This window comes from Peromyscus eremicus, chromosome 15, assembly GCF_949786415.1.
Source record: "Peromyscus eremicus chromosome 15, PerEre_H2_v1, whole genome shotgun sequence".
In the NCBI taxonomy this organism is placed as follows: Eukaryota; Metazoa; Chordata; class Mammalia; order Rodentia; family Cricetidae; genus Peromyscus; species Peromyscus eremicus.
This window is the reverse complement of record NC_081431.1, coordinates 24,381,330-24,408,752: the sequence shown is the minus strand read 5'-3', so window position 1 is coordinate 24,408,752 and position 27,423 is coordinate 24,381,330. Positions and strand designations below refer to the sequence as shown.

At 50.7% G+C, this 27,423-nt stretch overlaps 1 protein-coding gene across 2 annotated transcripts in view; it reads left to right on the top strand.

The window, feature by feature from the left end:
• The first annotated feature begins 253 nt into the window (after positions 1-253).
• The window catches only part of Olfml2b (olfactomedin like 2B), a 36,878-nt gene continuing 9,708 nt past the window's right edge, over positions 254-27,423 (top strand). For both annotated transcript variants that reach the window (XM_059280949.1, XM_059280950.1), the window contains exons 1-6: positions 254-776; positions 3,320-3,583; positions 5,419-5,526; positions 16,776-16,952; positions 21,414-21,639; positions 23,307-23,789. In XM_059280949.1, coding sequence (XP_059136932.1) covers positions 603-776; positions 3,320-3,583; positions 5,419-5,526; positions 16,776-16,952; positions 21,414-21,639; positions 23,307-23,789 — 1,432 coding nt within the window. In that variant the 5' untranslated portion in view covers positions 254-602. The remainder of the gene's footprint in view (positions 777-3,319; positions 3,584-5,418; positions 5,527-16,775; positions 16,953-21,413; positions 21,640-23,306; positions 23,790-27,423) is intronic.

Genomic DNA, 27,423 nt, shown 5'->3' with positions numbered 1-27,423 from the left:
TACAGTCCGAAGCGAAGCCAGCCGCGCCCTACCCACGCCGGCCAGCGACTACTAGAGCGCAGCGGCCGATCCGGGAGGAGGCGGGGTCCCCAGGCGCTGAGCCCAAGTCTTTGCGCTTCCCGGTCCTCCTCCTCCGCGCCGTCACTGGCTGCATCTTTCGGCCCCGGCACAATAGAGGCTCCGCCCTCCCTCCGCGCCAGCCCCGCGGCGCCCTGGGCCAGCAGCCCTCCCTCGCCTCCCGCGCTGTGGCCACTGTCCGTCCTGCACCCGGTCCCCGTGTGCTTCGAGCTTCCCGGCGCCAGCCTTCCACCTGAGCCCACCCCGCGGCGACGCCCTCCAGGAGCCCGCACCCGCCTCCGCCCCCTCAGTCACCTCTTTCTGGCGACCTCTGCACAGTTCTAGGCTGCTGGGGTCGGGGAGGAGATGCTCAGGGTCTCTGGGGAGCTCAGTCCTGCTCCGCTCAGCCACACCCAGCTTTAGACGGCTCTCTGAGCGGCCACTCTTCCGGACTCCAGTGAAGACGCCTTCCAGCCTGTCTTTGCTGAGACCCCCTACCCAAGGTGGTCTCTGTAGGGACTAAGGTCCCTGTTGTCGCATCACTCATGGCCAATCCTCTGCCATTAGTTCTTTGCTTTGCTCTGGTGGTGACACGGGTCTGGGGATCCAGTACTCCTCCCACAGACACAAGCGAGCCCCCTGAGGTGCAAACAGTGGCGCCCACGGAGGATGACACTCTGCAAAACGAGGCGGACAACCAGGAGAACGTTTTATCTCAGGTAGGATGAAGAATCTCTTGCCCTCCCCTCTTGCCTCGGGGGATGGCGAGGGCGTGAGGCTGGTCCTGGAGGAAGAGTTTGTGAGCAGCTGTTTTTCTCTTTATTTTTAGTGAGAAGAGTATTTACTTTTCACTTATCACTTATCTGTTTGGTTTTGGACAGGCTTTCTTGTAGACCAGGCTGGCTTCCAGCTCACTGTGTAGCTGAGGCTAGCCTTGAACTTCGGTTCCTAAGACCTCTACTTCTCAAGGGTGGAGATTCCACCACACTGGCTTTTTGTTTTGTTTTGTTAAGGTATCCTCTTAAAAGTCAGGGTATGGGTCCTCCTCTCACAACTGTGGAGTGTTTCGAGCTTTCCAAGTCAGGAGAAAGGAGGGAAAAGGAGGACTTCATACACTCCTTGAGAAGAAAGGTGTGTGTGTGTGTGTGTGTGTGTGTGTGTGTGTGTGTGTGTGTGTTGGTGTGATGGTTGTGAAAAGTACCTCTTGCCTGTGAGACTGCTTGTCAGAATCGGAATGTGTAAACAGGAGGGCATGCTGGATAGGAGGCAGATGGCATAAGCCATGGGAGCTGTTTTATGGCCTCAGATGAGACACTCGGGCAGAAGCATGGGGTGAAGACAGAGCTGCCACATGTGTGATGCATATGAGGGGAACCCCAGAACAGAGAGATTTATGTTAAGACCTGGTTCATTGGGAGTAGGAAGGGGAAGTGCAGACCCACACAGTTCTGGCTGATTCTCAGTGGGGGGCCAAGTGACCCCTGATAGTGACGAGCGTTTTGGCGTGACCATTTATAAATCTAACTCAGTCCTCAAAACATCCTGATAGCCCTCCCAGAGATGAGGAGGAGAAGCCCAAAGTGAAAGGGAGAGCCTGGCTTCTGGCAGTCTCCAGCCTAGCCCTCGGGACTGTCAGGGACACTTCTCTCACTTATGTGGTATTCGTGCTCTCCAAAGCTGGCACGCTGATGTGCAGTGGACGTCACCATGGTCCTCAGGATGAATAATGTCGGAGAAAGGATGCTGAGCGCCTTGCCTGTACCTCCATTGGGCCCTCAGTCTGGGTCTTTTTCTCTCTGCAGAGAGAGATCTGTCAGCCTTACTTTGGGTTTGATCGAATGCTTGTTTCTTCTTTTAATAATTATGCTAACATATGCCCTCTGCCCACCCCTAACCTCACACTGACCCTTAAATTGAAAAGACTTAAAATCCCTCCCGCTGGGGCTCTGGAAAACCATAAACAAAAGCTTGCCTGAAACCGGAGCTTCCTGAAGGGAAGGAACCCATCCAGGGTTCTCTGAGCAAGGTTGCATAGGAATCTAGGCAGTTTCAGAAAGGAGAGAGGAAAGATTTACTCTCAGCGTGGAGAGACTAGCTGCTTAAGTCCCCCTGAGCTACATACACCTCCTCCTTCCTCTTGGTCCAGTCTGTGTTTGACAACAGTCCTAAAGCAAACATTAGCTTTAGAAGAAACCCAACCGTTGCAAGGAAAACATTGCACACCTTCTTCCCGCAGACAGCATCCCAAGGAACATTTGCAGACTCCAAGCCTGCCTGCTGCCATCATTAGTCAAAGAAAGGGACCCCTCTGCCTGGTTAGGATAGGAGCCTTGGCTTTGGGAATCTAGGGCCTGCTGGCCATGAGCTGATGGGGCTTAGGAGGGCTTTTCTCCCAGGGTAGGGACAGCAGAAAGCCTGCCTGGGGAGGCTGGGAGGAGCATGTACCCAGAAGGAAATGTTTAACATTCTAGATGCAGCAAGCACAGCTACTTTTGTTCTTCTGGTTCGGGGCTGGAGTTTTGGGTCAGTAGCCAAAGGAACTCTGAGGCTACATAAACCTTACAGACTTCTGGATCTGTTTTTTTCTGTCTCTACCAGCTCTCTGACTGTCAATCTAATCCGTCTTTGGAGGCTCACATCAAATGCCACTTCTTCCTAGCAGTCTTCCCTAGCTCCCAGGTGGAGCCTCAGCTCCCAGCACAAGTTTATCCCCGCTCTTCAGGGGCACTCAGCACCGTGGAGTGTGTGTGGCTTATTTACAGTGGGCTTTTCAATGAACAGGCTTCATTACCTCTCAGCATGCTTTGCACAGACCTGAGGAGGTCCTCTGTAAGTGCTGAATGAATAAATGGCTGAGAAGCCTGTAGTCCTCACTGTCCAAGACAAGCTTTTCCAATCCCTCCTTCAACTGTGTCTCCATTTCTAATATAGACCTGGATTTGAGCTAAGGGGAAGGGCTGTTAAAAGAACAATGCAGATTGGTTTTTTTGTTTGTTTGTTTTTGTTTTTTGATTGTTTTCTTTAAATGATAAAAGGCTAAGGGCCCTCCTGAGAAAGATACAGCTTTCCAAGGCCAACGTACTTGGGGAAATGTCATTCAAGGAAATGTCTGCGTCAGCGAATTGTGAGCTATGACTTGTTCACTCCATGGCTCAGGGCTGAAGTCTTTGGCTAGGGCAGGACATTGGCAAAGTGAAATGTCAGCCTCCTTGAGGTGCATGTCTTTGCATCCCTCCAACTCGGTCCCTCTGTGTGTGTCTAGTTGCTGGGGGACTACGACAAAGTGAAGGCTGTGTCTGAGGGTTCCGACTGCCAGTGCAAGTGTGTGGTGAGACCGCTGGGCCGAGAAGCCTGCCAAAGGATCAATGCGGGCGCTTCCAGAAAGGAAGACTTCTACACGGTGGAGACCATCACCTCGGGCTCCTCCTGTAAATGTGCTTGTGTTGCGCCCCCATCGGCCGTCAATCCTTGTGAGGGAGACTTCAGGCTCCAGAAGCTGCGGGAGGCTGACAGCCGGGATTTGAAGGTAGGAGCTGGTGTGGGGAAGTGCCTTGGGTGAGAGGGTCCCTTGGGGAATCTCAGAGACTACAGACTCATAGCCGGGCATGGACGGCCTTTGAAGAAGGTCAGGCCTGGCCCCTGGAGTCTTCATTGTGGATTCGAGGCTGATCTAACAAGCTGGACATTTTCAGCTCTGAAGTCAGAGAGAGATGGGGATGGGGACGGGGGGGGGGGGGGGGGAGGGAGCAAATTATGCCCTATGCCCACCCCTCCTATGGAACCAGGGAGGCCGGGCCTAGGGGCATCTGCCAGGCCCATCTGGCCAAAAGAACTCAGTGTTCTTCTCCAGGAAAATCACGGTTACAACTTACTGTCAGCCTACCATGCACACCAAAGGTGTTACAGGCACAAAGAAGAGTGAGCCCTTTGGTCTTGGCACCGCTGTTAGAGTGGCCTGCTCTGGTCAGGTCTTTACACTGGTCCCGGGCTCGTGTTTTGTAGTGTGGGGAAATTGAGTCCTGTGTGGGCAGCCCCATGGATGGCTGAGGGCTTCAGGTGCCCCTGCCCTTGCTCTTTCCCTTGCAGTCGGGTGGTCAGAACGCCTTGTGGTCCAGTCACTGCTCCATGATCCTCCCTCACTTTTGTGAGCTCAGCCTCTTTGAATATAATGTGGAGGGCCTTGCGGGATCTGGGAACACTGATGGATGGCACCTAGTGAGCCATTGGCATCATACCCACAAAGCCTGTGTAAATGAATGTATGAGGGGAGATCTGATGTGCTTCTGATAGGTCGAGGATCTGACACCTATTCACTGACCTGGTAGTCCTCCACTGTTCTTTAAGCAGAGAAGTGTTTAGCAGGACAAGGAATGCCTCAGGCTTGGTCATGTGATTCAGGGTGGTAGCTCTACCCAGAGAGACTTCCTGAAGCCGGTGCCACAGTATTCAGTTCTAGGTTGGAGTTTTCTGGAACCACAGCAGGCAGAAATCTATTAGGGATCAGAAAAGTCATCCAAGTCCATACTACCCAGCTGTGGGATTTCCTGAGCTGGAAAGAGAGCTTCTAAACGCCGAGCATGTCAGTGTGGAGTTCTTCATTTGGAAGCAAAGCAAGGAGATGCATGGGGAGCAGAGATTACAAAAGCGTGGCCCAGCGTGCTCCACACACAGGTCCTTGGTTGGAAGGAAGGCTCTTCTCCATGTCCCACCTGCACTTTTGCCAGAGCTCTGCAGGCCCTGGATGCTGCCGGAGCCTTGGAAGAGACAGGAAGGCTGTATTCTCTAGGGCAGGTGGCCACTTCAAACATGGGCCACTGTGTTGTTTATAACCCAGGATCAGTTTAGGTTTTTTTGTACTGGGAAGGCAGTGGGTGCCTTTCAGGGCCTTTATTCCAGGATGGAGTTAAGGGTTTCGGAAGCATGTCCTCAAGGTGTTGTTGACATTCGCAGCCACTATGCTGAGTATGTGTGGGTTACCTGTTAGTAAAGAGTCTCACACGTATGTTGAGAGAACAGATGAGAAGGCCCCAAGGAACTTAGAGTCTAGTAAGAAAGGCAGGTGAGGGCAGCTGACCTGTGCTGTAACCAACACAAACGGCTTATGGAAGTACGCAGGCCTCAGGGTTACGTTTATGTAAGGTCATCTAATTGTCTTTTTGCAGGCAGAATACATATCACAGCTGGGGCTTATCTGTGTCCTTCCCTACACAAATGTGCTTCTGAGGGCCCCTCTCAATTCCTGGCTAGTGGCTTCCCTGTGGAGTCTCCAACACAGAGATCTAAAAAGGAACTTCTTTCCTGGGGTTCTGTTGGCCCCAGCCCTGAACCTCAACTAACTAACCCTCTACTCTTGCTTCTTAGCTTTCCACAATTATAGACATGCTGGAAGGTGCTTTCTATGGCCTGGATCTTCTAAAGCTACATTCAGTCACCACTAAACTGGTGGGGCGCGTGGATAAACTGGAGGAGGTAAGGAAGATTCTGGTCTTACTATGGTTTTATTTGTTTGTTTGTTTTTGCAACCGAGCCCCAAAGGATATAGCATTTTAGTTCTCCTCACTCAGCCCTACTGGAAGAGGCTCCCGGACGGGTGCTGTTGACTGGCATCTAGCATCTTGTGCCCAAAGAGTTACTGCTTCCAGCACAAATCTACTACCTTAGTTTCCAAGTGTTCCTCTAGAGCAGCGCTTCTCAACCTTCCTAACACTGCGACCCCTTAATACGATTCCTCATGTTGTGGTGACCCCCAATTACAAAATTATTTTGTTGCTACTTCATATCTGTAGTTTTGTTACTGTTATGAATTGTAATGTAAATATACCAAAGGGGTCACGACCCACAGGTTGAGAACCACTGCTCTAAGCGCTGGATTTAATGATGTGATGACCATGAACATTTCAATATTCCTCATGAACTGGATAGGCTTTGGGGGTTCTATCATGGAGATTATGAGGTTTCCTAATGAGTGATTATTAATAGATGTGAGAAAGGGAGGTTCAACCAAGCAGCCACAAGACCCCCGCCCCACTCATGATGTCCCGCCTACCTTGTATGATTGTCCAGGGGACAAAAGGTACACTAATCATGGTGGAACTATGTCAAAATCATTCAATTAAACCCAGCATCTGAGTTATGACCGAAGAGACATGAGGGTAAACATTCCCACAATGTAATGCTGGGAATGCTGGGGCAGAGAAGATGAATCACCACGTTCATGATTAGCTTGCTCAGCTCCTTCCCTTCACTCCTAAAAGATGTTCCCAGAGGGGCCTGTGAGACTGTGAGATGAGTCAGTTGGTAGAGGGGCTTGCTGCCCTGCATCATGACCTGAGTTCAATCCCTGGGACCCACATAATGGAAGGAGAGTACAGACTTCTCCAAGGGGGCCTCTGACCTCCACATAAGTGCTGTGGCACACACATACACACACACACACACACACACACACACACACACACACACACACACACACACACACACAGAGACAGTGAGAGAGAGATATTTTTAACTGTCTCCCAAAGCCAGTCGTGGTAGCCCATGTCTCTAATCCCATCTCTTGGGAAGCAGAGGCAGGAGGATCATGCATGCAAAGCCAGCTTGAACTACATAGCAAGGCTTGTCTCCAAACACTTTCTTAGAAGTGAACCCCAGTTCCCCTTCTAACACCCTTAGGTTTAGACCTTCCATGCTGTGAAGAGTTTTCAGAATATGAATGTTGTTCTGGGGACATTAGAGGGTCTAAAGTCACTTCAGTTGCCAAGTGTGATAAGAAGGGTCCAGGGTCTACAACTTGAGTCTACAGACAGAGTGAGGCAGCCACATGAGCCACAGCAGTCCTCTCTACTCTGCCCACTGTCCCCAGAGGGACTTCCTGGAGAGGTAGGCCCGATGTTGATGGCTAGAATCAAAAACAGGACCCCTCCAGATGGGTTGGTTCTGAAGGGTCAAACCGGAGTTCAGAGCTGGAAAGTTCCTCTGTCCCCAGAGTCCCCTAGAACTGTCCAAATGTGTGATATCCCTTTAAGGAAACGATTAACAGTCCAAATGTGTGATATCCCTTTAAGAAAACGATTAACAGCCACCCTGTATACTTCCATTTGCCCCCTGACAGCCACATAGTTCCCATTCTTTCTAGCAAGAACAGCTTGAGGAAGATAGCTCTGTGAGAGGCTACTAGCGGACAGGGTCAGGTACCCGTCCTCAGAGGAGGCCAGTGGGATGGACTCTGAAGAAAGGCCCAGCCCAGCCCCAGCCCCTGTGGCAGCGCCCTTGGCTCTGACTAAGGGTGGAAGTGGGGGGAATCTGGTACAGTGCAGTGGCCCAGCAGGATGGCACTTAGGCACTGAGGTTTTGTCTCCATCGTCATAGAGATGAGAGTATCTCTTTTCAAAACTCACGTTTGGTAGCCAGCGTTGGACTTTTATAATAATAATCCTTGTATTTACACAGCATTTTACAATTTTTTTTAAAAACATTCCATATACATTTAGTGATTTGTTTCTGTGAGCTGAGGAGGATGTGAGACCTCAGGAAATTCCATGGCTTGCCTGAAATCAAGGGAAAAGAAGCCTAGGGCTGGGTTCTGGTTCAGGCCTTCTGGTTCTGGTCCAGGACTCTCCCTAATCAATCTCAGAAGTTCCTTCCAGTCCTTGTTGTCTACCCTGTAGGCATCAGTTTTTCCTAACCAGAGTTTGAAAACCATAGCTCTTCCAAGGGAGTTTCTAGGCAGAACTGTGGCTGGGTCCCACATGCATGAAGGTCCCACTCCACGGAGGTTTCCCGAAGCCAGACAACCCGAGGCGACAGGTCGTTGTGCTGACAGGAGTCTTTGATCCATGAAGTAAAGCACTGTATCTCAGACGGAGGTGGAATCAAGACTGTGCAGGCTGTCTGTCTGGGGTTTGCAGTAATTGAAAAGGCAGAATGTTGGGTAAATGGAAAAAACACGCCTTCCCTCCAGCCTGGCTCTGTGGGAGGAATTGAAATCAAATTCTGCTCCCACTCCTTGCAGATTCTTGAATCCCAAGGGGAGTTCTTTGGAGGTCAGACAAGACCGAAGGAGGTCAGATCGGAGGGGCTGTCCTCTCAGAGTAAGCCTGTTGCCTGGCAGTGCAGGCGGGCACACACGTGCACATCTGTCTCTGGCGTAGAGGAGAGTGGAGGCGTGGAAACCTCATTTGCAGAGGAAAGAGGAAGGAAGAAGAGAGAAATGGATCCCGGCTCAGAGCCTCCTCACCCTCAGTGAAATCCTCCCTGGCAGCTCTGCCTGTGGGTCGAGTTTAGTTAAGCTTTTATTTTAAGCGATGGAAAAGATACATGCATTGGCAAATGCATAGAGAACATATAGCTTGATAGCTCATTATAATGCAAATCTCTGAAAAACCACCATCCAGCTGAAGACAGTGATGTTACAGTGATGTCAGCGCACCCACAGCCCGCATGCCCTCCCAGGCTCACCCCCAGGGAAACTTAATCATCTCTCTTGTTTTCTTTCTTTCCTTTTTTTTTTTTTTTTAGATTTATTTCATTTTTATATGTTTGAGCATTTACCACATGTGTGCCCATGGAAGTCAGAAGAGGGCATCAGATCCCCTTGAACTAGAGTTAAAGAGGGTTGTAAGCCACCAGGTGGCTGCTGGGAACTGAAACCCTGTCCTCCGCAAGAGCAGCCAGTGCTCTAACCACTGGTCCATCCCTCCAGCCCCCTCCTTGCTTTGCTCTACAGGTTTATTCTCCAAGGATGAATCACCAAGTGTGATAGTTTTGTCTGTTTTTGAACTTTGATTATATATAGACTCCTACAGATCACTCAACTTCACATTTTTTAACATTTAACTCTTGTTTTTGTGTCTTATTCCCTCATTTTTATTCCTGTGTACTAGTCTAGTACATGGATATACTGCAGTTTATCTATGCATTTGGTGATCTTATAGACATGTGCATTGTTTCCAAATTCATCCTTTAGAAGAGCCCAGGAAGGCCCCTGTGTAGGAATAGCCCTGTATGTGTACCCTGGCACATGCTTGCTTACATTTTCCATGGCATAGACAAAGAATGGAGTGAGTGGGTTATCAGTTGTCTTAGACCAGTGACTCTCAACCTTCCTAATGCTGCGACCCTTTAATACAGTTCCTCATGCTGTGGTGACCCACAACCATAAAATATCTTGTTGCTACTTCATAACTAATTTTGCTACTGTTATGAATAGTAATGCAGATATCTGATATGCAGGATATCTGATGTGTGACCTCCAAAGGCCCACAGGTTGAGAATTGCTGTCTTAGACTTTAAGGGGGTCTTGCCAAACTGTCTTCTCAAGTGAGTCCAAGTTTATACTCCCTCCAAGCAGATATGAACCTTCATCAGCACTTGATAATATCCGACTTTCTAATTTGGGGAGGGAGGATAGACTATAGTGAAACTACTTTATTGAGTTCCAAAATCTGAACCCCAAACACCTTTATTCAGTTTGGGGAGGCCTGAAACACATGCACCCTGCTTTGAGAGCTGGTCCAGGAAGAAGGAACAGCCAGTGACCTTCAACCTGGTAGACTCATGCTGACCCCCTCCTGCCAGTGGCTGGGGAGGGGAAGAGAAATCAGAGAATACGATGGGGGAGTTGGAGTTGAAAGGTGGGGAGAGGTGAGGACTGGAAGTTTAGGAGGGAAACCTATAGCTTCCAAAGGCAAGGACAAACCCTGATAATTGCATATAGTCCTGGGCAGCACTGATTCAACGTAGGCAGAGTTCATCCTTAACCCCAGGTGTATCAAGGACACAAAGATTTGCCAGGCTGTCCAAGACTGATAATGGATTCTAAAGGCTTCATTGTTTCTGTTGCTGAGCTCAGCCCCCCCACTCCCCCACTCCACCCCACCCCCACCCCCCCACCCCCCATGTGTGGCTTTCCCTTTGTTCCTACGCACCGATGAGCACTGAGGGTGACATTGTGTGTCAGCTGAAGCATTTTCTCCAGATAATGCTGCCTCTGAGGAAGCTTAGAAGTCTCCGATGGGTTTTGCAGGCTCAGAACTAGCCTGCCCCCCCCTCCGCCAGAATGCACTGGCCCAGGCATCGATGAGGGTCTCCCCGAAATCTGAAGATCTATTGCTTTCTGTGTTCCTGGCTCAGAAGGCAACATCAGAGGCGCAGTCCTTACTCGGGGGAATACATGTTTGCACTAACTAATAGGAAATGTAATTTTCACCTGTGTAGTGCTGGCAGTAAGTTAGGGAAAGCTAACTTTGCTTTCCAAACTTCCCAGTCCATCAAAACACCCCAAGTGCTCGCTCTCCCGATCAAAGTGTCCTCTTTAGAAGAGCTCTCTGTAGTCATTGTCACCCTTGCGGCTTCCTCAAGCCGCAGCTTTGGAGAGGAAGGTTCACCCCATCTCCTGCAAGCACACACTGAAAAGGCAAAGGGGTCAGTGAGAATGTTTCCAAAATACATTCCCGCTTTACTTAATTCAATTTACATCTTAATATGAGTTCAAGCCAAGTTTCACCTCTCCTGGGGTTATATATGCTTCAAATCTAATTTGCTACTGTGGAACTCAAGCTTTCCTTCTTGGCTAAAGGTAAAGGGAGTCAGCCTCCCCTCCACTGGCTGAGGAAGAGCTCATCACTGCCAGGATATGGGGGAGCATGTAGCTTGATTTTGGGGGTCAGTGTCTAAGGGTTCATCTAACACAGAAACTCATCCCCAGGAACCCAGAACTTATCTGATCTGATTCCCCTCCCAAGCTTGGGCTCTCCAGAGGGCAGCTGGCTAGGGATCTCTTGAGGGCAGCTGGGTAGTATTGCTCTTTGTTCCCGGGGCCTGGCTCAGCAGCACCTGACACACACAAGATGCTAAGCAGCTGGTCGGCTGGGGAGGGATTTAGAGCAGCAGCTGGTGGCTCCCTCTCCCCAGGTCCACCTGCTCCACCAGCTGTGGTCAGAGGGACTGGGCCACAGCCTGCTTGTCCCCGCCATCAGGAGCACCGGCTGTTGGCAGCTGCTCTTCCCATTCTAGCTCTCTTAGTAGGAGCTGGGGGACAGCTGTCAGCTGGGATAGCTGTCCCTGGCCATCTGCTCCGAGTTGTGTCCCTGAGGGCTCAGAGCAGGAGGGGACAGACAGGGCAAGCCCAGGAACCACTAGTCCTTCTACTGTTGATTCTTTCATCCCAGTACTGCTGCAGGACCACTCCAGGCTTGCTCTCAGCACCCGAGCCTGGTGCACAGTCATGCCTTCCAGGCAGCCTGCTGCATGGCATGGGAGCAAGGTTTGGCCTACATGCAGTCTGGCCCAGCTTCCCCCCACGGGTGTCTAATGTATCCCAGGATTCTTTCTTTCCTCCCTGTCTCAGCCATGCCAACCATGGTTTGCTACTGGGACAGAAAGAACCATTCTACTGCAGCGTCACCTGTATGTCTCCAGCCCTGCCCCCCCCCCCAGGGTCTCTGCCACATACAACTCCTTGTCTGTTCTCTGTAACAGGCCTGGGTGTGGTGGATGCCTCCATTCTTTCTCCAAAGGGCCTGGAGAGGTTTCGTCGATGGCATGGTTATAAAACCCAGGTGTGACCTCCAGAGGCTTTCTCCATGCATACTCATTGTGGTTCTGGTTAAGGAAGCAAGGCCATGGAGAGCTTCCAGAGCCCTGCCACCTTACTCCGTCACCCTCATAGTTTTGTCCTAAGAAAGGCATTGTACCTTTTGTCTCTACCTACCATGCCCCCATCCTTGTCCAATAGCTATGAAAGTTCAGGGTAGAGTCTGCACCCAGAGGACACCCTTTCCCCATGCCCACCCCACCAGTGTGCACATTTGGATGTACTGGCTTCCACACCATGCCAAAGTATATGCCAAGCAGTGTGCTGGTGAATGTCCCGTGCTGACCCCAATTCCACCCATGTGTTATGTCTACATTGCCCAGGGACTCTGCCCAGCTCACATGCTCCCTCCCTCTGGGTTTTGTACCTTTAGCTACAGTTAGCATTGACCCCTTTCCCCACCTGACCACACGGGCTTGCTCTCGGCTAATAGCCTGCTGTGCCCAAATGCATGCCTCTCTAGCGCGTGGCACTTCTTCAGTCAACACTCCCTAGTTCCCTAGCTCTGCCTAGTCTAGGGACTTATAGCCAAGCTTCCAGATCTTTAGTTGTGTTCAGCCTTCTGTTCCGGCCCTCTGGGATGCCTGCTCTTTCACATTTCCTCCCCACCCTCTACTTCATGGCACCAGGATCTTTGGCAGGGACCATGTAGTATGCTGGCTTAAGCCAGATAGGCAACCTTCTTGCTATCTTCAATGAACTCTCTAAGAGCCAGGTTGTGTACATCATAAATGTCACGGTTGCAGCTGTCCCAGAGGGGAAAAGCTTGAGGCGTGAAGTCATGGAGTTCACCCATTTGACAGGGTAGGATCCTAAGCACCCTGAGTGGGTGAATGCCCTGCCCCACACCTCCAAGAAGTGCCCCCACAAAAGGCCCTTGGTGTGAAGAAGGCAGAGCCTCACGGAGGGCCAGCAGCCATGCATGGGAGGTGGCTGAGGGGAGGTAGCCACAGAGGGGCAGCTGCTGCTGCTGCCACCCTGGGGACATCAGCTGACTCAGCCCAACAGGCTGATGGGGTGATGCCACCTCCAGCCTGGTGTTTATTCAGGCGGCCAACATGCTTTGCTGTTCCCATGAGGGAAATAAACTATATAGCCCCTCTGGGTTTTCAGAGCTGGCCTGCCTCAAACCCTCCTCTGTGGAAATCCAAACTAACAGCCTCACTGAAATCAGAAAGGGGATTGGAGACTATAAATCAATGGGTAGGGAACCCCTGGGGCCCAGTGGGCGGGAGGCAGGAGTTGCACCTGGGGGCTGCTGTGACCTCCCAGAGAGTGCTGCACCGGAAGCTCACGCTTGGGGGTGCTCAGGAGGAATCAGAGGGTAGCCTTTCACATAGTAAAGATACTCCACCATCCCGAGCACTCCAAGATATCAGCACGTTGGGTGGAGTCCTGGGGCTGTTGCCGGGCAGTGGGTCTGAACACAACTCAGCCTCCTTGGGGTGCTGTCCCTGCCCTTGGTGAGGGGTCAGTACTGGCCTTTGCTGCACTAATTTAGTTTCCCACAATTCTTTTCTCTGGTTGGCGGTTTCTCATGTCTTGGTCTGTTTCTTACTTCCTCATGGAAGGTGATCTTCCCCAGGTGGGATCCTCATTGTCTTGCTCACGAAGCCGCTCCCCCCCCACCCCCCCGCCCCTGCGGTCTTCAGCATCCATGAGCTAATAGAGAGGTCACACAGCTGGCCTCTGAACTGCCAGGCTTTGCTCCCCGTCTTAGAATAAGAAGCCATGGAAGGGACCGCTGCTCTATGCTGGTTCATGAGGATGCCAGAGACCAGGAACCTTTCCGCTCTCACCCGGGAAGACCGTGGCTGTCACAGCTTCTTTCCTGCTTCTGTTTACCGGCTACCTCAAACTTCTATTTAAAGGCAGCATTTCTCAAACTCCGGTGTGGATTCAGTACACCTGAAGATTTGGGGGAAATGTAGGTTCTGATCCTGCAGGTCTGGGAAGAGCCTGGGAATGGGCTTTTTTGGCAAGCTCCTGCCTAGTGCTGATGGTACCGGCCTGTTGTCCATACTTGGAGTAGTGGGGATCTGAGGGAGTCCAGCATCCTGAGTTGTTCTGCAGATACACGACTTTTCATGCATCTGAAAGCAAATTACAAGGATGCTCCGGCATCTTTAAAGCACTTGGTAGGGTTGGCTGGGCTGGCCGAGCACCCTTAGTGGTCCAGTAAGTGAACCTCAGGAGCAAAGGCCAGGAGGCTGGCTGATGAGTCAGCTCTGCCAGATTTTATTTTTATTTATGATTACTGTGTGTGTGAGTAATATGTGTTTGTACGCCATCGCACACATGCAGAGGACAGGTGGAGTCCTCTGTGGAGTCGGTTCTCTCCTTCCAACTTTATGTGGGTTCTGGGAATTAAACTTAGGTCTCCAGGCTTTTGAAGCAAATGCCTTTACCCTCAGAGCCTTCTTACTAGTCCTCTACCAGGTTTTTTTTAATGACATTTGGCAAATTGCATCCCGACTGTAGGCCTCAGCGACTTCTCTGTACTAGGAAAGGCTAGGCCTGAGGGTTGGGGTCCGTTCCAATGATGATGCTATGAACAGTGACTGCCCAGTTTATCCCTGTGCAGTCAGATGTATCCATCCATTCAATCCTCATAACCATGCGTTGGGAGCCTGCTGGTGCTGCCAACGTTTCACTAATGGGAAATGGATGCGGAGGGAGTGTAAATGATTTGCCTGAGATCACAGAGCTAGGAATAGCCGCAGTGAGGTGTAAGCTGGACACCCTCCTCCATAACCTAGGACTTTAACCGCTGCACCCCTGAAAGCCTGTCAGGAAAGGCCATACACCCTCATTTATGGTGAGTTCTCCAAACAAGACCCCTCTCTCACGGACTGTAGCTTACACAGCTAATCCTGTGCGACTTAGAGTCTGACTTGAGCTAAGCTGTAGAGAACAGGGTGAGCTCTTCTAGAGCTCAAGATGGAATGCCCTTTGAATGCTGTGCTGTGCTGACCATTCTGGAGTCTGGAAAGTTTGACAAGAATCTACTGGGCTCCCCTGGGCGGCCCTCGTTGGAGCCCTGAAGCCACAGTGTCTGGGTGTCACCATCTTCTTGGATACATGAACATCACCTTGGTGCTGAGCCACCCAGGCTCCCTTCTAGGACTTTAGTAGCACCGTTACAGGCTGCAGGGCTGTGCTTTGGGAGACCTCTAAGCTTTTTCACTCTTTGCATTTTAGTCTGGTAAAGTGTGGAGAACAAATACATCTCTTTTACTTGGTTGCTTCCTCTGCCAACCTCACCAACTTTAAAAAAAAAGGAGGTCCCAAAGGTGAACACATCTGACATCTAATTTTAATTGATTTTGTGAGCATGTGGTACCGGGAGTTGAACCAAGGACCTCACACATGCTAGGCAAGTATTCTACTACAGGCTACAACCTCAGCTCCTTTTGTGTCTTTTATTTTGACAGTAAGTTGCCAGGGCTTGAGCCGGCTCTGGATCCCAGGCTGGCTTTGAGTTTGCTCTGGATCCCAGGCTGGCCTTGAATTTGCTCTGGATCCCAGGTTGCCCTGAAGTCTGCTCTGAATCCCAGGCTGGCCTTGAGTTTGCTCTGGATCCCAGGCTGGCCTTGAACTTACAGTCTTTCTGTTTCAGCCTTGTATGTAACTGGGACTACAGGCCTGAGCTACCAGCCCTGGTGACATAGACTTTTATTTATTTTCAGAGCTGAGGATGGAACCTGGGACCTCATGAAAGATAGACAAGGCTTCTACTACTGAGCTACACCCCCAACCCTGCCTTTAAAGAACCTTCTATTTATACATTTGTGTATGGAGGTCAGGCACAGGTGCACACACACTCGCACACATGCTCACATGTCATGTGTATGTGAAGGCTGGAGGACAACTTGCAGTGGTTGGTTCTCTTCTTCCACCATGTCCAGGAATTGAACTCAAGTCCTCACTCTTGGTGGCAAGCATCCTTTCTTGCTGAACTATGTTGATAGCTCTACACATAAAAACATTTTAAAGTGTTTTATTTTTGTTATTTTTAATTATATGTATGTCTGTATGTCTGTGTGCACATGAAGGTATTTACAGAGGTTGGAGATGTCAGATCTCTGTGGAGTTGTAGGTACAGGGGCTTGTGAGCTTCCTGATGTGGGTGTTGGGAACCGACCTCGGGTCCTCTGCAAAAGCCCACTCAGAACATTTAGAGCCCCATGGAAGCCTTAGTATAGGACCATAGTTGGACAATGTTGGATCTCTATGAAGTCACTCTCTCTAAAATTAACTACTGGGCAGAAAGGATTGCTAAGCTCTGTGATTCAGATCCCACCCGCGCCCACCTTCTGCAGGTACCCCTTCTGCAGGTACACCCCCCCACACGCACACCTCCTGCCTGAAAGTCTGACAGTCGTGTCTGTCACATGAAGACTCTGAAGCCGTGTCTCCCCGGTGACAGCAGCCACCTCCCTGAGACAAGAACTCCAGGGGCATTTGGAACCCACCTCAAACACTCGGAAGACAGCAGTGGCAGCTGACCAAGACACAGCTTTGGCCCTTTCTGGTGTGAACCAGGGTTAGACCCTGGCAACTGCCAACTTGAGGGTCATTTCAGGCATCTGTTCTCATGCATGGCTAGGAAAATTTGAAGTCAGCCTATCCATTTTCTATGTGAGTGATCCAAAAGTGTGGGAATGAATGGTGTGTGCTCATAAAAAGGCAGAGTTAGCAAGCACACTCTTTTTTCTGACCCGCTCTTCTAAAATCACCTCAATGCACTTCTTTCATACATGGAATTAGCGATTCACTTGTGCAAGTGAATGGAATCTTTGGCCCTGTTCTTCATCACTTGGTAAGAACACCGTATACTAATAACCAAAAAAGAGCCAGCCCGGTGCCCTGGCCATGGCAGTGCTATTGGTAGGGAAGCTATGGTGGTCTGGGTGTTTCTAGCAGCTGGGTATCTCAGAGCTGGAAGCACTACCTGGGTGCCTGTCACCGGTTCCCAGAACAGTGAGCACACTCCAAGCCATCCCATGTATCTCCATGCTCCAAACCACCCCCTCATCTGCACATCTCATGGTTGCTAGTTGCCGGTGGTCTGTCTTCAAAACATTTTAATGTATCCTCTCTTCAAAAACACTTTTCTTCTCAGGAAGTTTCTAAAAACCTCACCAAGGAAAATGAGCAAATCAAAGAGGATGTGGAAGAAATTCGAACTGAGATGAATAAGCGAAGCAAAGAGAACTGCTCTGATAACATCCTAGACAGCATGCCGGACATCCGCTCAGCCCTGCAGAGGGATGCAGCAGCAGCCTACGCCCACCCAGAGGTACGGCCCCATATCCCCAGGGTATCTCCTCAGCCTGGACTGTGAGATCAGCCTCGGGAAGAGCTCTTCAGGGGTCTGCCCTTCCACAGGCAGGGTCTCTCCTCTGTGTAACAGCTCCTTAGGTGTGATGAGCAGGGCTTGAACCAGCTGCCCTCAACACTGACAGCCAGGGAGGTTCTGTGAATAGAGGTGGGAGTTAGTCCTCAAATCTGGGTCTCCCGAGACTTGGCATCATTGTCGCAATGTCCCATCCTGCTTTTGTGAGCATCCCTTGCAGGACACATATGCTCTCTTACCTGGAACCATCCATGTTTGCACCTGTCCCGGCATCATTACTGATACCACATTTTTATCCTCTCGGAAATGTCTCAGCTTGGAGACAATAAATGATATGGTCCTGTTTATGCTTAGTCACTACACACTAGTGTGTGGTGCATCAACACTGTGTGGTCATCACTGACGTTCTCGAAAGCAGGCCAGACACAGGTCAGTGCCCCTCTGATAGAGGGACATAGATCCTGGACCAGGTGAAAAATAGTGGCAGAGCGTTTCCAACTGTGCCCCCTCCACCAGTGGTAAAGGACTGCCAGTCACCCCCAAGGTGTGGGGAAGCAGAAGAGAAGCAGAAAGGGGCTAGGGCCCCGATGGCCTGACTACTCCCACTAGGCCCCGTGTTTTAAAGTTTGTGCCACCTCACAAGACCATGGGCTAGACCAACCCTTCAATACATGGACCTTGGCAGGGGGAGGTGGACTTAGGATCCAAACTATAGCAGGCCACATTGCTTTGTGTGGGTCTCTGTTGCCTGGGGCATTGTGAATTTGGATAGAAAGGAAGGAAGGCTCCATATGTGGGCTCAGAACTCCGTTTTCATTTGGTTGGCTGTTGGTTGTCATGTATCCTAGGCTAGCCTCAAACTTGCTGTGTAGCCAAAGATAGCCTTGAACTCCTGATTTCTCCCACCTCCACCTCCCAGATGCTGGGGTTACAGGTGTGTACCTGGTCTATGAGGTGCTAAGGATTGAACCCAGGACTTTGTGCAAGATAAGCACTCTGAAAAGCAAGTTATATTCCCAGCTCACAGGCTCAGAACTCTTGGGTAAAGGAACTGGTTGCAGTGGGGCCAAGCAGGCATACCTGGTGGGTTTGGGACCTTTGGAGGCACATGTGTTCTGAAATCGAGATGAGAGGTGAGGACTTTGAAACAACAAACACTGGAAAAGTATGGTGTGTGGACTTCCCCAATATGTAAGCCAAAAGCAATTCTGGGCTATGAAATGAGGAAGGGTCGTAATTATCTGGCTTTTGATGTTTTTGAAACATTATATTTCTACAGAAATAATTTTTCTCGTTTTGGAGTGTCCCTTACATGTTGGCCACCAAACATGTGTTTAGCCTGCCTGGTGGGTCACCCCTGAGGGAACCCGAGATCATAACCCCAAAGCCATAAGATTTGGGGACCGGAAAGAGACTTGAAGGCCCTTGCTCCCCACACTTGGGTCCTGCGCCCCTCATCTCAGCCCCACGCTGCCCAGTGCAGCCAGCCTTCCTGGCCTTCTGCTTTCGGCTCCCCAGTCAGCCAGCTGAGTTGGAGAACTTCATCTGTTGTCTTGATGACACATTCTGTGGTGTGTTTAGGAACCCAGCTCAGATTTCGAGGGCAAACTGCAAACCAAATCAAACACACCAAATGCTTTTTCTCCTTGCTCAGCAAAGTCGCCGTTCTTTCCCGAGGCCCCACAGTGCACAAGTTGGCACAACCCACCTAGCCAGGCTGGTAGTGCAGAGGGAGGTGCAGGAGGCCCAGAGGTAGGCAGCCTCACTGTCTCCCCGTGTGTGCGGCCCTGCGTCTTCGGTGAGCACCACGCTTCAGCGGGAGAGATGGTTGGGCTGTTTGTTTTTGGTTTTTGCAGATGATGTCAGGCAGTTCTTGGAACGGCAAGTGATTATTTGTACGGTGGTCTTCCAACATGGTCCTTGTCTGGAAGGTTGGCAGAGGGGCTCGGAAGCTAGGTTGAGTGGCAGAGTGGGAGTGGGAACGCGGGATGCCAGGAGATGAGGTCATTTGGCAGACTCTTGGATGAACAGAGAGAGGCAATCAAAGCATGGTGGGGGCAGCTGCCACCCAGTTCAACTCGTCGCCAGTGAATCCAAGGAAATTATATGTTGTCTGGCAAAGGCTTTCCACAGTCTTGCTCCATGTTCTTGGCTGGGACCAAGAACTGCGGTCCCTGCCCTTTCCCGAGAGCCTGGAACTGAAGACAGTTCCTGTGGGTTTGCCACAAAGAAATGACATCTGGCTTCTGTGACACAGAGGGAAACCAGGGCCAGCAATTAGATGCCCCTGGGCATTTGAGGTAGGGGCTGTGGCAGGAGCCTTCGGTCAGCCTCACAGGCAGCTCTTTCCACTGGGAAGTGAAACATCTTCCACGTCTGCTGGGCAGTTGCCAGACCACGGCCCTGAGGACACAGGGATGCGGGCCACTTTTTGGATGGCAAACAAGTAGTCTTGGGGTTACAGGCAATGTGGCTTAATGTAAGGAAGAGCTCAGGCCCAGGAAGTAACAGCAGGGCCTACTTGGTGATTGTGTGACTTCATCGGTGTCTCTCTCAGCCACTTCACTGAGAGATTTTTTTCATCTAAGTTACCAAATGTCTGTTTCCTCGTGGATGGAATGTTGGTAACGTTACCCTCCTCCATTTTTGTGAGGATTAAAAATAATATATAGTGGATTGGCCATAATAGGTGCTCACCAAAGTGGCATGATCAACAAGCTGGCAACCCCAAACCTCTGGTCGAGGTTACCTCACAAGAGCAGAGGCTTGAGGGAGGCCCAGGAAGCTGGCATGGAGGCCGGAAGCTGCCCAGGGCACAGCTGGCATACTAGCATACTTTGTGTGCTCCTGGGCAGCTCTGTGACCCCAGCGAAGGGTGACTGGCAAAGATGTGTACACATCCTTCCAGCTGCCCGTCACCACTACGTGCCAGAGAGACACACATATTCAGGGACTGCTGTATCTGCTGCACAAAACTCTCGTCGTGGGAAAACAGGCATAGACGTGAGATGTAGTGGGAAGGGGGCATGCCAGGTTCTCTCCGGGCTAGATTTTAAAGGTTAGAACAAAAGCCTGGCTTGCCCCCTCTGTGCACAGTGAGAGGGTATCATCATGATGGCTGGACCTCTATAACTAATATGGAGTGGATGAACCCCTGCTCTGCTCAGGACATGGCCCTGGCCTGGGTCTTGTTTCTATTACGGCCTTCCTCCCAAGTGGGTATCTCCAAGGCCTGGAAGTTCAGGGCTCAAGGAACCTTACCCCTCTCCTCTGATGAAGGTGGGGAGGTTGATGGCTTAGGTGACCACAGGCAGCCACCTCTTTACTCAGCCACTGGAGTCCTCATGAGAGCAGGGCTGGCCACATGTTCCCACACTCACGGTCAACTACTCCCAAGAGCTGGAGTCACCTGCAAGGTGGCCCTGCCTGACTTTGAGTCCAGCCAGCACAAATCTTGCACCCACAGTTCTTTGCTTGCCAAGTGGGTGACTGTCCTGCACAGGGAGGCTATAATGATCCTGTCACACAGCAGACCCAGGAGGCCAGTGTGTGGCAATAGCTCTCTTGAAGGCCGGCGCCGTCAAAGTGGCATTCTCATAGTGCCCTCAGGATTGCCCAGACTCCAGGCTGCCTGCCTTGAAGCTTCATTTGGCTTGATATAAATCAAATGCCAGTCATAAATGAAGGCAGTTCCTTGGGATTTCTTATGACTCAGAACTTTAGTAAATATCGAGGAACATCTGTCTGGGGAAGTGCCAGCATGAGATGGCCTCTACTCTTTCAGATTCTCACGGTCCAATAAAAGCAACAGCTTCCTTCAGTAGGTGTCTATGGAAAGCATCTGAGGGAAGGCCTGTCATGGAAATGCAATCTTCTGTCCCTTAGCATTTGAGTCTGTGACTCAAAAACCATACCTTTAGCATTGGAAAAGGCTTCTAAACTGGCCTCAGACTCACAGAGATCCACCTACCTCTGCCTCCAAAGTGCTAGAATTAAAGTTGTGCTTTACCACACCAGGCCTCAGTTTCTTAATCTGTGATTGGACATGATCAAAGTAGGCCTGATTGTTTGTTTGTTTGTTTGTTTGTTTGTTTGTTTTTTCAAGACAGGGTTTTTCTTTGTAGCCCTGGCTGTCTTGGAACTCACTCTGTAGACCAGGCTGGCCTTGAACTCACAGAGCTCTGCCTGCCTCTGCCTCCTGAGTGCTCCAGTACTGACTGGCAGGCCCGATTCTTAAGGTCTGATGCAGAGATCCGTCAGCTGACATATTTAAACACTGGCCAAGCACTCTTAGGAAGCTGCTGCTGTATTTAATGCGGCCTCTGCTCCAGTTTTGTCCATCCTGTCCCATCTCTCTGACCAGTGAGTGACTTGGCCTTCCCTTTTGTCCCCTCTGAGGAACAGTATGAAGAGCGGTTTCTGCAGGAGGAAACCGTGTCACAGCAGATCAACTCCATCGAACTCCTGAGGACACAGCCCCTAGCCCCGCCTGCAGTGATGAAGCCACAGCAGCCCCTGCAGAGGCAGGTGTACCTGAGAGGCCGGCTGGCTTCCAAGCCCACCGTCATCAGGGGAATCACCTACTATAAAGCCAAGGTCTCTGAGGAGGAAAACGACATTGAAGAGCGGCGTGAGTCAGGGTCAGCGGGACAGCCCCAGAGGCAGGGCGAGGAGAAAATGGCCACTGGGATCTTGTAGAGATGGGGTTCCACACTCTACCCATAGTGCAGTGTTGCAGTTATCTAGGTGTTTGCTGAGAAGCCGTGGGCCGGTCACTTAAGCTCTCTGGGTTTTGGAAGACACCGTGGTAAAGGAGAGATGAGCTGCAGGGACTTCTGCATCCTCTTGTCCAGTCCTTCCTGTTTGCAGATGGATAAACCAAGGCTTGGGCAGAATGACATCCCTGGAGACACTCGGGAGACTCTGCCATCTGCTCCTTTCCAGGGTCCTCAAGCTTGCTGAGTGTCCAGCACCTTTCCCCATCGACATTTAACCTTCCTGCCTTTTCACAAAGAATAGATGCGCCTGTTTCTGTGCACCTCTGTCTCCTGTCATCTCTCTTTTCCTTGCCCAGATCTCCCAGGAAGCCACTGTTCTGCCTTCCTGAGGCAGCTCTTTCCTCCGACGGGTGTCAGGAAACAGCCTTCCCCGTTGCCTTCCTGCTTCGGCTGTTCTATCATCGGATGCTTCAATCTCAGCCTGTAGCTTCAGTCATGTCGCCGGCTGTAACTGTGGTTTCCATTCCTGGCTACCGGAGCTCTCTCTACACCCGCTTCCAGTCCGCACGTTAGGGTGTTTTCTCCCCGCCTGTCACTTACAGTTTCACTTACCTCCTGGGGTCCTTGACGAACATCTGAAATCCAGCTTTCTGGCTATTTCTTTCACCCCTAGAATCCCTGCCCCCTCTAATGAATCTTTGCTTCCTGTGTTTTTTTTCTGCTCAGAATCCTTCAGCCTCATCCATTTCACTCAGCATAAAAACTGAATTCTATACGGAGACGCCAAGCTGCCGGTGACCCAACTTCTGTCTTCCTCTGGCCTTACCTCCCACTCACAGCCTCTGCTGTGCCCACACTGGCTACCTCGATGCTTCTCAGCCTTAGCAGGCTTGTTCAGGCCCCAGGGCTTCTCATTACTGTCTTTTCTGCCTGGAATCCTCCCGTCACCCACCTCCATGCTGCTTGGCTTACTATGTTAGCGTCTCCAGGATCGCTGCCTACCCATCTCAGGGAGTCCCATCTGGCCACTGTCTTCATTCCTGCAAAGTTTTATTCTTTTTCTTTTCTCTCTTTCTTCCTTTAAAATTATTTTTAGATATTGTTTTCCAGGCTGACCTCCAACTTGCTATGTAACCCAGGCTATCCTTGAACTCACAATCCTCCTGACACACTGTCCCAAGTGTTAGCATTGCAGGTGTGAGTGGCCCAGGCTCATAGTCCATGTCTGCTCCTCCCCAGTCCCCTACAAGGCTGGAGTAAGGATAACAGCAATTTGTCCAGAGACTCCCAAGGAAAGACACTGTTCTTCTACCCACGTTCCCGGCCATCTTCTAAGTCCCCAGCCAGAAGGGCTTGGGATGGACCTCAGCTAGAGGACTTATATAACATGCATAAAGCTTGGGTTCGGCCTCCAAAAAGAAAATAAAAGTGCTAAGATAAAATCCTGGGGCTGAACTCCGTCTCCAAGCTCACTGCCATATTGCAGCAAGGAGCCTCATTCACCTGCCAGTTACTACGCATTCTTGGCCAAATTGATCCTTGTCCCATGCCAGAAATGAGCCTTGTGTCTCTTCCACAGATGATGAACTTTTCAGTGGTGATAACGGCGTGGACTTGCTGATTGAAGATCAGCTCCTGAGACATGAAGACCTATTGACAAGTGCCACCCGGAGGCCAGCAACCACTCGTCACGCTGCCGCTGTAACAACTGATGCGAGCGTCCAGGCCTCTGCCTCAGCGCCCAGCCTTGTTGACCCTGACCCCAAGGCCTCAGCGGGACGGCTCTCGGCAACCACACAAAGTGCCACAGTGTTTCCAGAGCCTACGGGGAAGATGCCTTCTACTCAAGTCCCACCCACCACCGTGGCCCACACGGCCATCCAGCCACCTCCAGTAATGGTTCCTGAGGACGCATTTGTAGAAGTTCCACACTTGGTCCCTTTGTTGCCTGACACCGTTGGGACGGACATGCCAGAGGAAGAGGGGACTGCAGGGCAGGAAGCAACCTCCGCTGGCCCCATCCTGAGCCCCGAAGAGGAAGATGACATCCGGAATGTCATAGGTGAGTTCTTCTTCCTGGACTGGAGCTCCTCTGATCAGCTTGCTAAAAGGTAGAGCGTCTTGTGGAGGACAGGGGCTGGGAAACCAGGCCTCTAGCTGGGATGGAGCACGAGGCTTGCATGAGTGAGGCTCTGGTTCTCACTCTCAGCTCTGCCAAAGCAACACAACACAAGAAAGGCCAGGGGAGGGATGCCTCTGACTAGTAGTTAGTTTCGCATCTAGCAGCATGGCCAACCTCTTGATGTAACATGACATTGTCATCTATAGAATTCACATTGGAGAACTGTGCTATAGAGTTACGAACAAACAGAACAAAACTTGCAAAAATCTTACATTTTAATTAAGTTTACAGTTTTATACCGGACTGCAGTTGTGACCATCTTTATCCATGGGTGGCTGTTTGGACATTTCTGAAGTCTTTACATATCTAAACGTGTTCAATGACAAGATTAGCAATCTCGTTTCTAAAACACATATGAATGAGTAAAATGAAGACCTCACTGCCATGGATGAGTTTTCCAAACATCAGTTTGTCCAGTGAGTTTGTGATGGATCCTGAAGTGTCCATCAGCACCCATATAATGTTTGCCACAGTAAGGTTACCAGGCCATGAACCAACAGAGGATTTTTACTGGGGGTTGCCCCAGAGTCATAGCAAAGTAGGGTCAGGTATATTGGTTAGTTTATGTCAACTTGACATAAGCTAGAGTCATTTGGGAAGAGGGAATTCCAACTGAGAAAAATGCCTCCATAGTATTGGCCTATAGGCAAGTCTCTCAGGCATTTTCTTGATTAATGATTGATATAGGAGGGCCTACCTCACTGTGGGTGGTGTCTTCCCTGGGCAGGTGATCCTGGGTTATCTAAGAAAGCAGGCTGAGCAAGCCATGATCAGCAAGCCAGTAAGCAGCACTCCTCCACGGCCTCTGCTTCAGTTCCTGCCTCCTGATTCCTGCCTTGAGTTCCTGCCTTGGCTTGCCTAATGATGAACCAAATAAACCCTTTTCTCTTTAGGTTGCTTTTGGTCATGATGTTCTATGTAGCAATAGAAACCTTAACTAAGACACCAGAGAATAGGTAGTGCCATAGGCCATAGTGTAGAATTTAATGAGCCCTGCACTGAGCAGCACAGGGATGTTAGGGCATCATTGACAAATGCTCTGACAGAAATGGAAGCAGGGTGCTGTGCCCGCTGCTGGGAAGGCTGGAAAGAGTTTTAAAAGGAAGTTGTCATTTGAGTTGGCTTTAAAGAATGAATAGGAATGTTCTATGGAAACAGAAAAAGAGCTTTCTGACTGGCAGGTCCAATGGTGCAAGGTACATTCTAGAAGCATGGCAAAGACAGGCCTTCCATTCCAGAGAGCTCCATGGCCACAAGATGGCTCTGATAATAAGGAAACAGGAGCAGGGGGTTGGAATGGCAAATAGAAATAGTTACAGGAAGTAGCTGACTACCTGGCTGTGGAGGCAAGAACAACCGAGAGCTCCCATACTGATGTTCAAACAGGAGGCAGAGGGAGAAGGAACATTGGCAATGGCGGGTATTTTTTGAAATCTCAATGCCTTCTCTAGTGGCACACCTCCTCCAACAAGGCCACACCTCCAAATCCTTCCCAGACAGCTCCACCAATCAGGGATTGAGTATTCAAGCATCAGAGTCTCTGCGGGCCATTCTCATTCAGATCACCAGAGGTAGAGATTCTCCATGGTGGGATCTCAGGGCAGAGTCTCAGGCAGGTTCTCCTAGAGGAAAACCAGCAAGAAGGCAGCCCTTGGCAGAGACAGTGCTGGAGAAGGAGAAAGTGTTTTGTTCTCTCTCTCTCTCTCTCTCTCTCTCTCTCTCTCTCTCTCTCTCTCTCTCTCTCTCTCTCTCTCTGTGTGTGTGTGTGTGTGTGTGTGTGTGTGTATGTGTCTGTGTCCCTCTCTATGTATGTGTGGGGGTGTGCTCGCATGTGTATATGATGTGTATACTCATGTGTGTGACTGTCCTAAGTTGACACCAGGCATCTTCCTTGATAGCACTCCACTTTATTCACTGAGGCAGAGTCTCTCAATGAGCCTAGAGCTTGCCGTGCCTAGCTGGTCCAGCTATCCAACTTGCCCCTGGAATCCTCTGTCTCTACCCCCTCCCCCAAGTGCTGAGTCTACAGGCAACCACCACACTACCTTGACTTTTAAGTGGGTTCTGGGACCTGAACCCTAATCCTTATACTTGTGTTCAAGTGTTTCATCTCCTACTCATCTCTTTAACCTTTCCTTTCCTTTCCTTTCCTCTCCTCCCCTTTCCTGTCCTCTTCTTTCTATTCCTCTTCTCCTTACCCTTCTCATCCCTTGCCTTCCCCTTTCCCCCTCCCCTCCCTTCCTCTCATCTCTCTCCCCTCTGCCCTTCCACTCTCTTTTCTTCTTCAGGGGTGCAAGAGCCAAAGGCTGGTTCCCCACTGCATGAATAACCACCTTTTCTAAGCCCTGGGTCCCCCTTCACATCTGCAGAATGTGCTAGACTCTCGGTAGAAGCTCTCTCTTCTACCCTAGCTGAGGGCTGCCCTGAAGCCACAGCCCCAGACCCAGCACCTTCCCAGCTCCCTGGCCTCATACTCCACCCTTCAGCTTCCTGGCACCCCTGGGTGTGTGTGTGGGGGGGGAGTTCCTTTAGCCATTTCACTGTCTGTCCCCACTGCCCTCTGCCAGTCGCTGAAAAACTCACAGTGGAGATAGCCTGCAGGTGAGGTCCACATACCTTTGGTCCTAAGACCATTGGGTTTGAGCCTGGGAGCCTCTGCTCTTAGACAAGCTAGCCAAAAGTGGAGTCCCCCACTGTCTCCAGCCTGGGTCGCACCCCCCAAGTCTCTCCTACCTGCCTTGCCAGGTTTTGCCACCAATGGACCTTTAAACCAGTGTAACCGCCAATAGGTACCTATCCGGAGTTCTCAGGTCTTGGCCTCTTAGTAGTCCAGCTGGTATTCTGGGAACCCCTGTGTCCTGACAGCCATTTACCGGGTGACAGGAGCTGGAGACTGGGGACCTGTTCTTCTGTTGCTCAATATTCTGTTTGACTGGACTGAGTCTTGCAGTCCCTGGCAGAGGGTGTTGTTTCAAAGGCACTGGGGTTCCTGCCTCTTCCATCTACCCAGAAAAAAAAATGTGGACAGTGACAGATGCAGTGTTTTGTTCAGATGCCAAGGATAGGACAAGGGAGAGATCCTGGGAAGACATTTTTCCCTTTATTTTATTTTATTTTTGATAGTTTCACACATATATATGCAATGCATTGTGGTTATATTCACCCCCGCCCGCCCCCGCCCCCCCCCCCCCCCGTTATCCCCTCACTCCTTTCTCAACCCCTTCTTCCTGACTGTCCCCCTCCCCCAACCATCAGCAGTCAACAGCTCTTGGGGGCGGGGGCAGCGAGGCCTCATGGGCACCTCCTCCACCCATCATGGATTGTTGAAGGGCTGTATCCACAGGGGCTGTGTGGTCATGGTTGCCTGGCCCGTGTCATGTCTGGATGGCAGTCCTCCTCGTCCTCTGGCTTTTAAACTCTTTCTAATCATTCCTTGCTGTCAGGTGCCTCCCACTGGCTGCTCTTAGTGTGGACAAGGTTTTGTTACTCGAACCTTCTCTGCACACTCCTGACT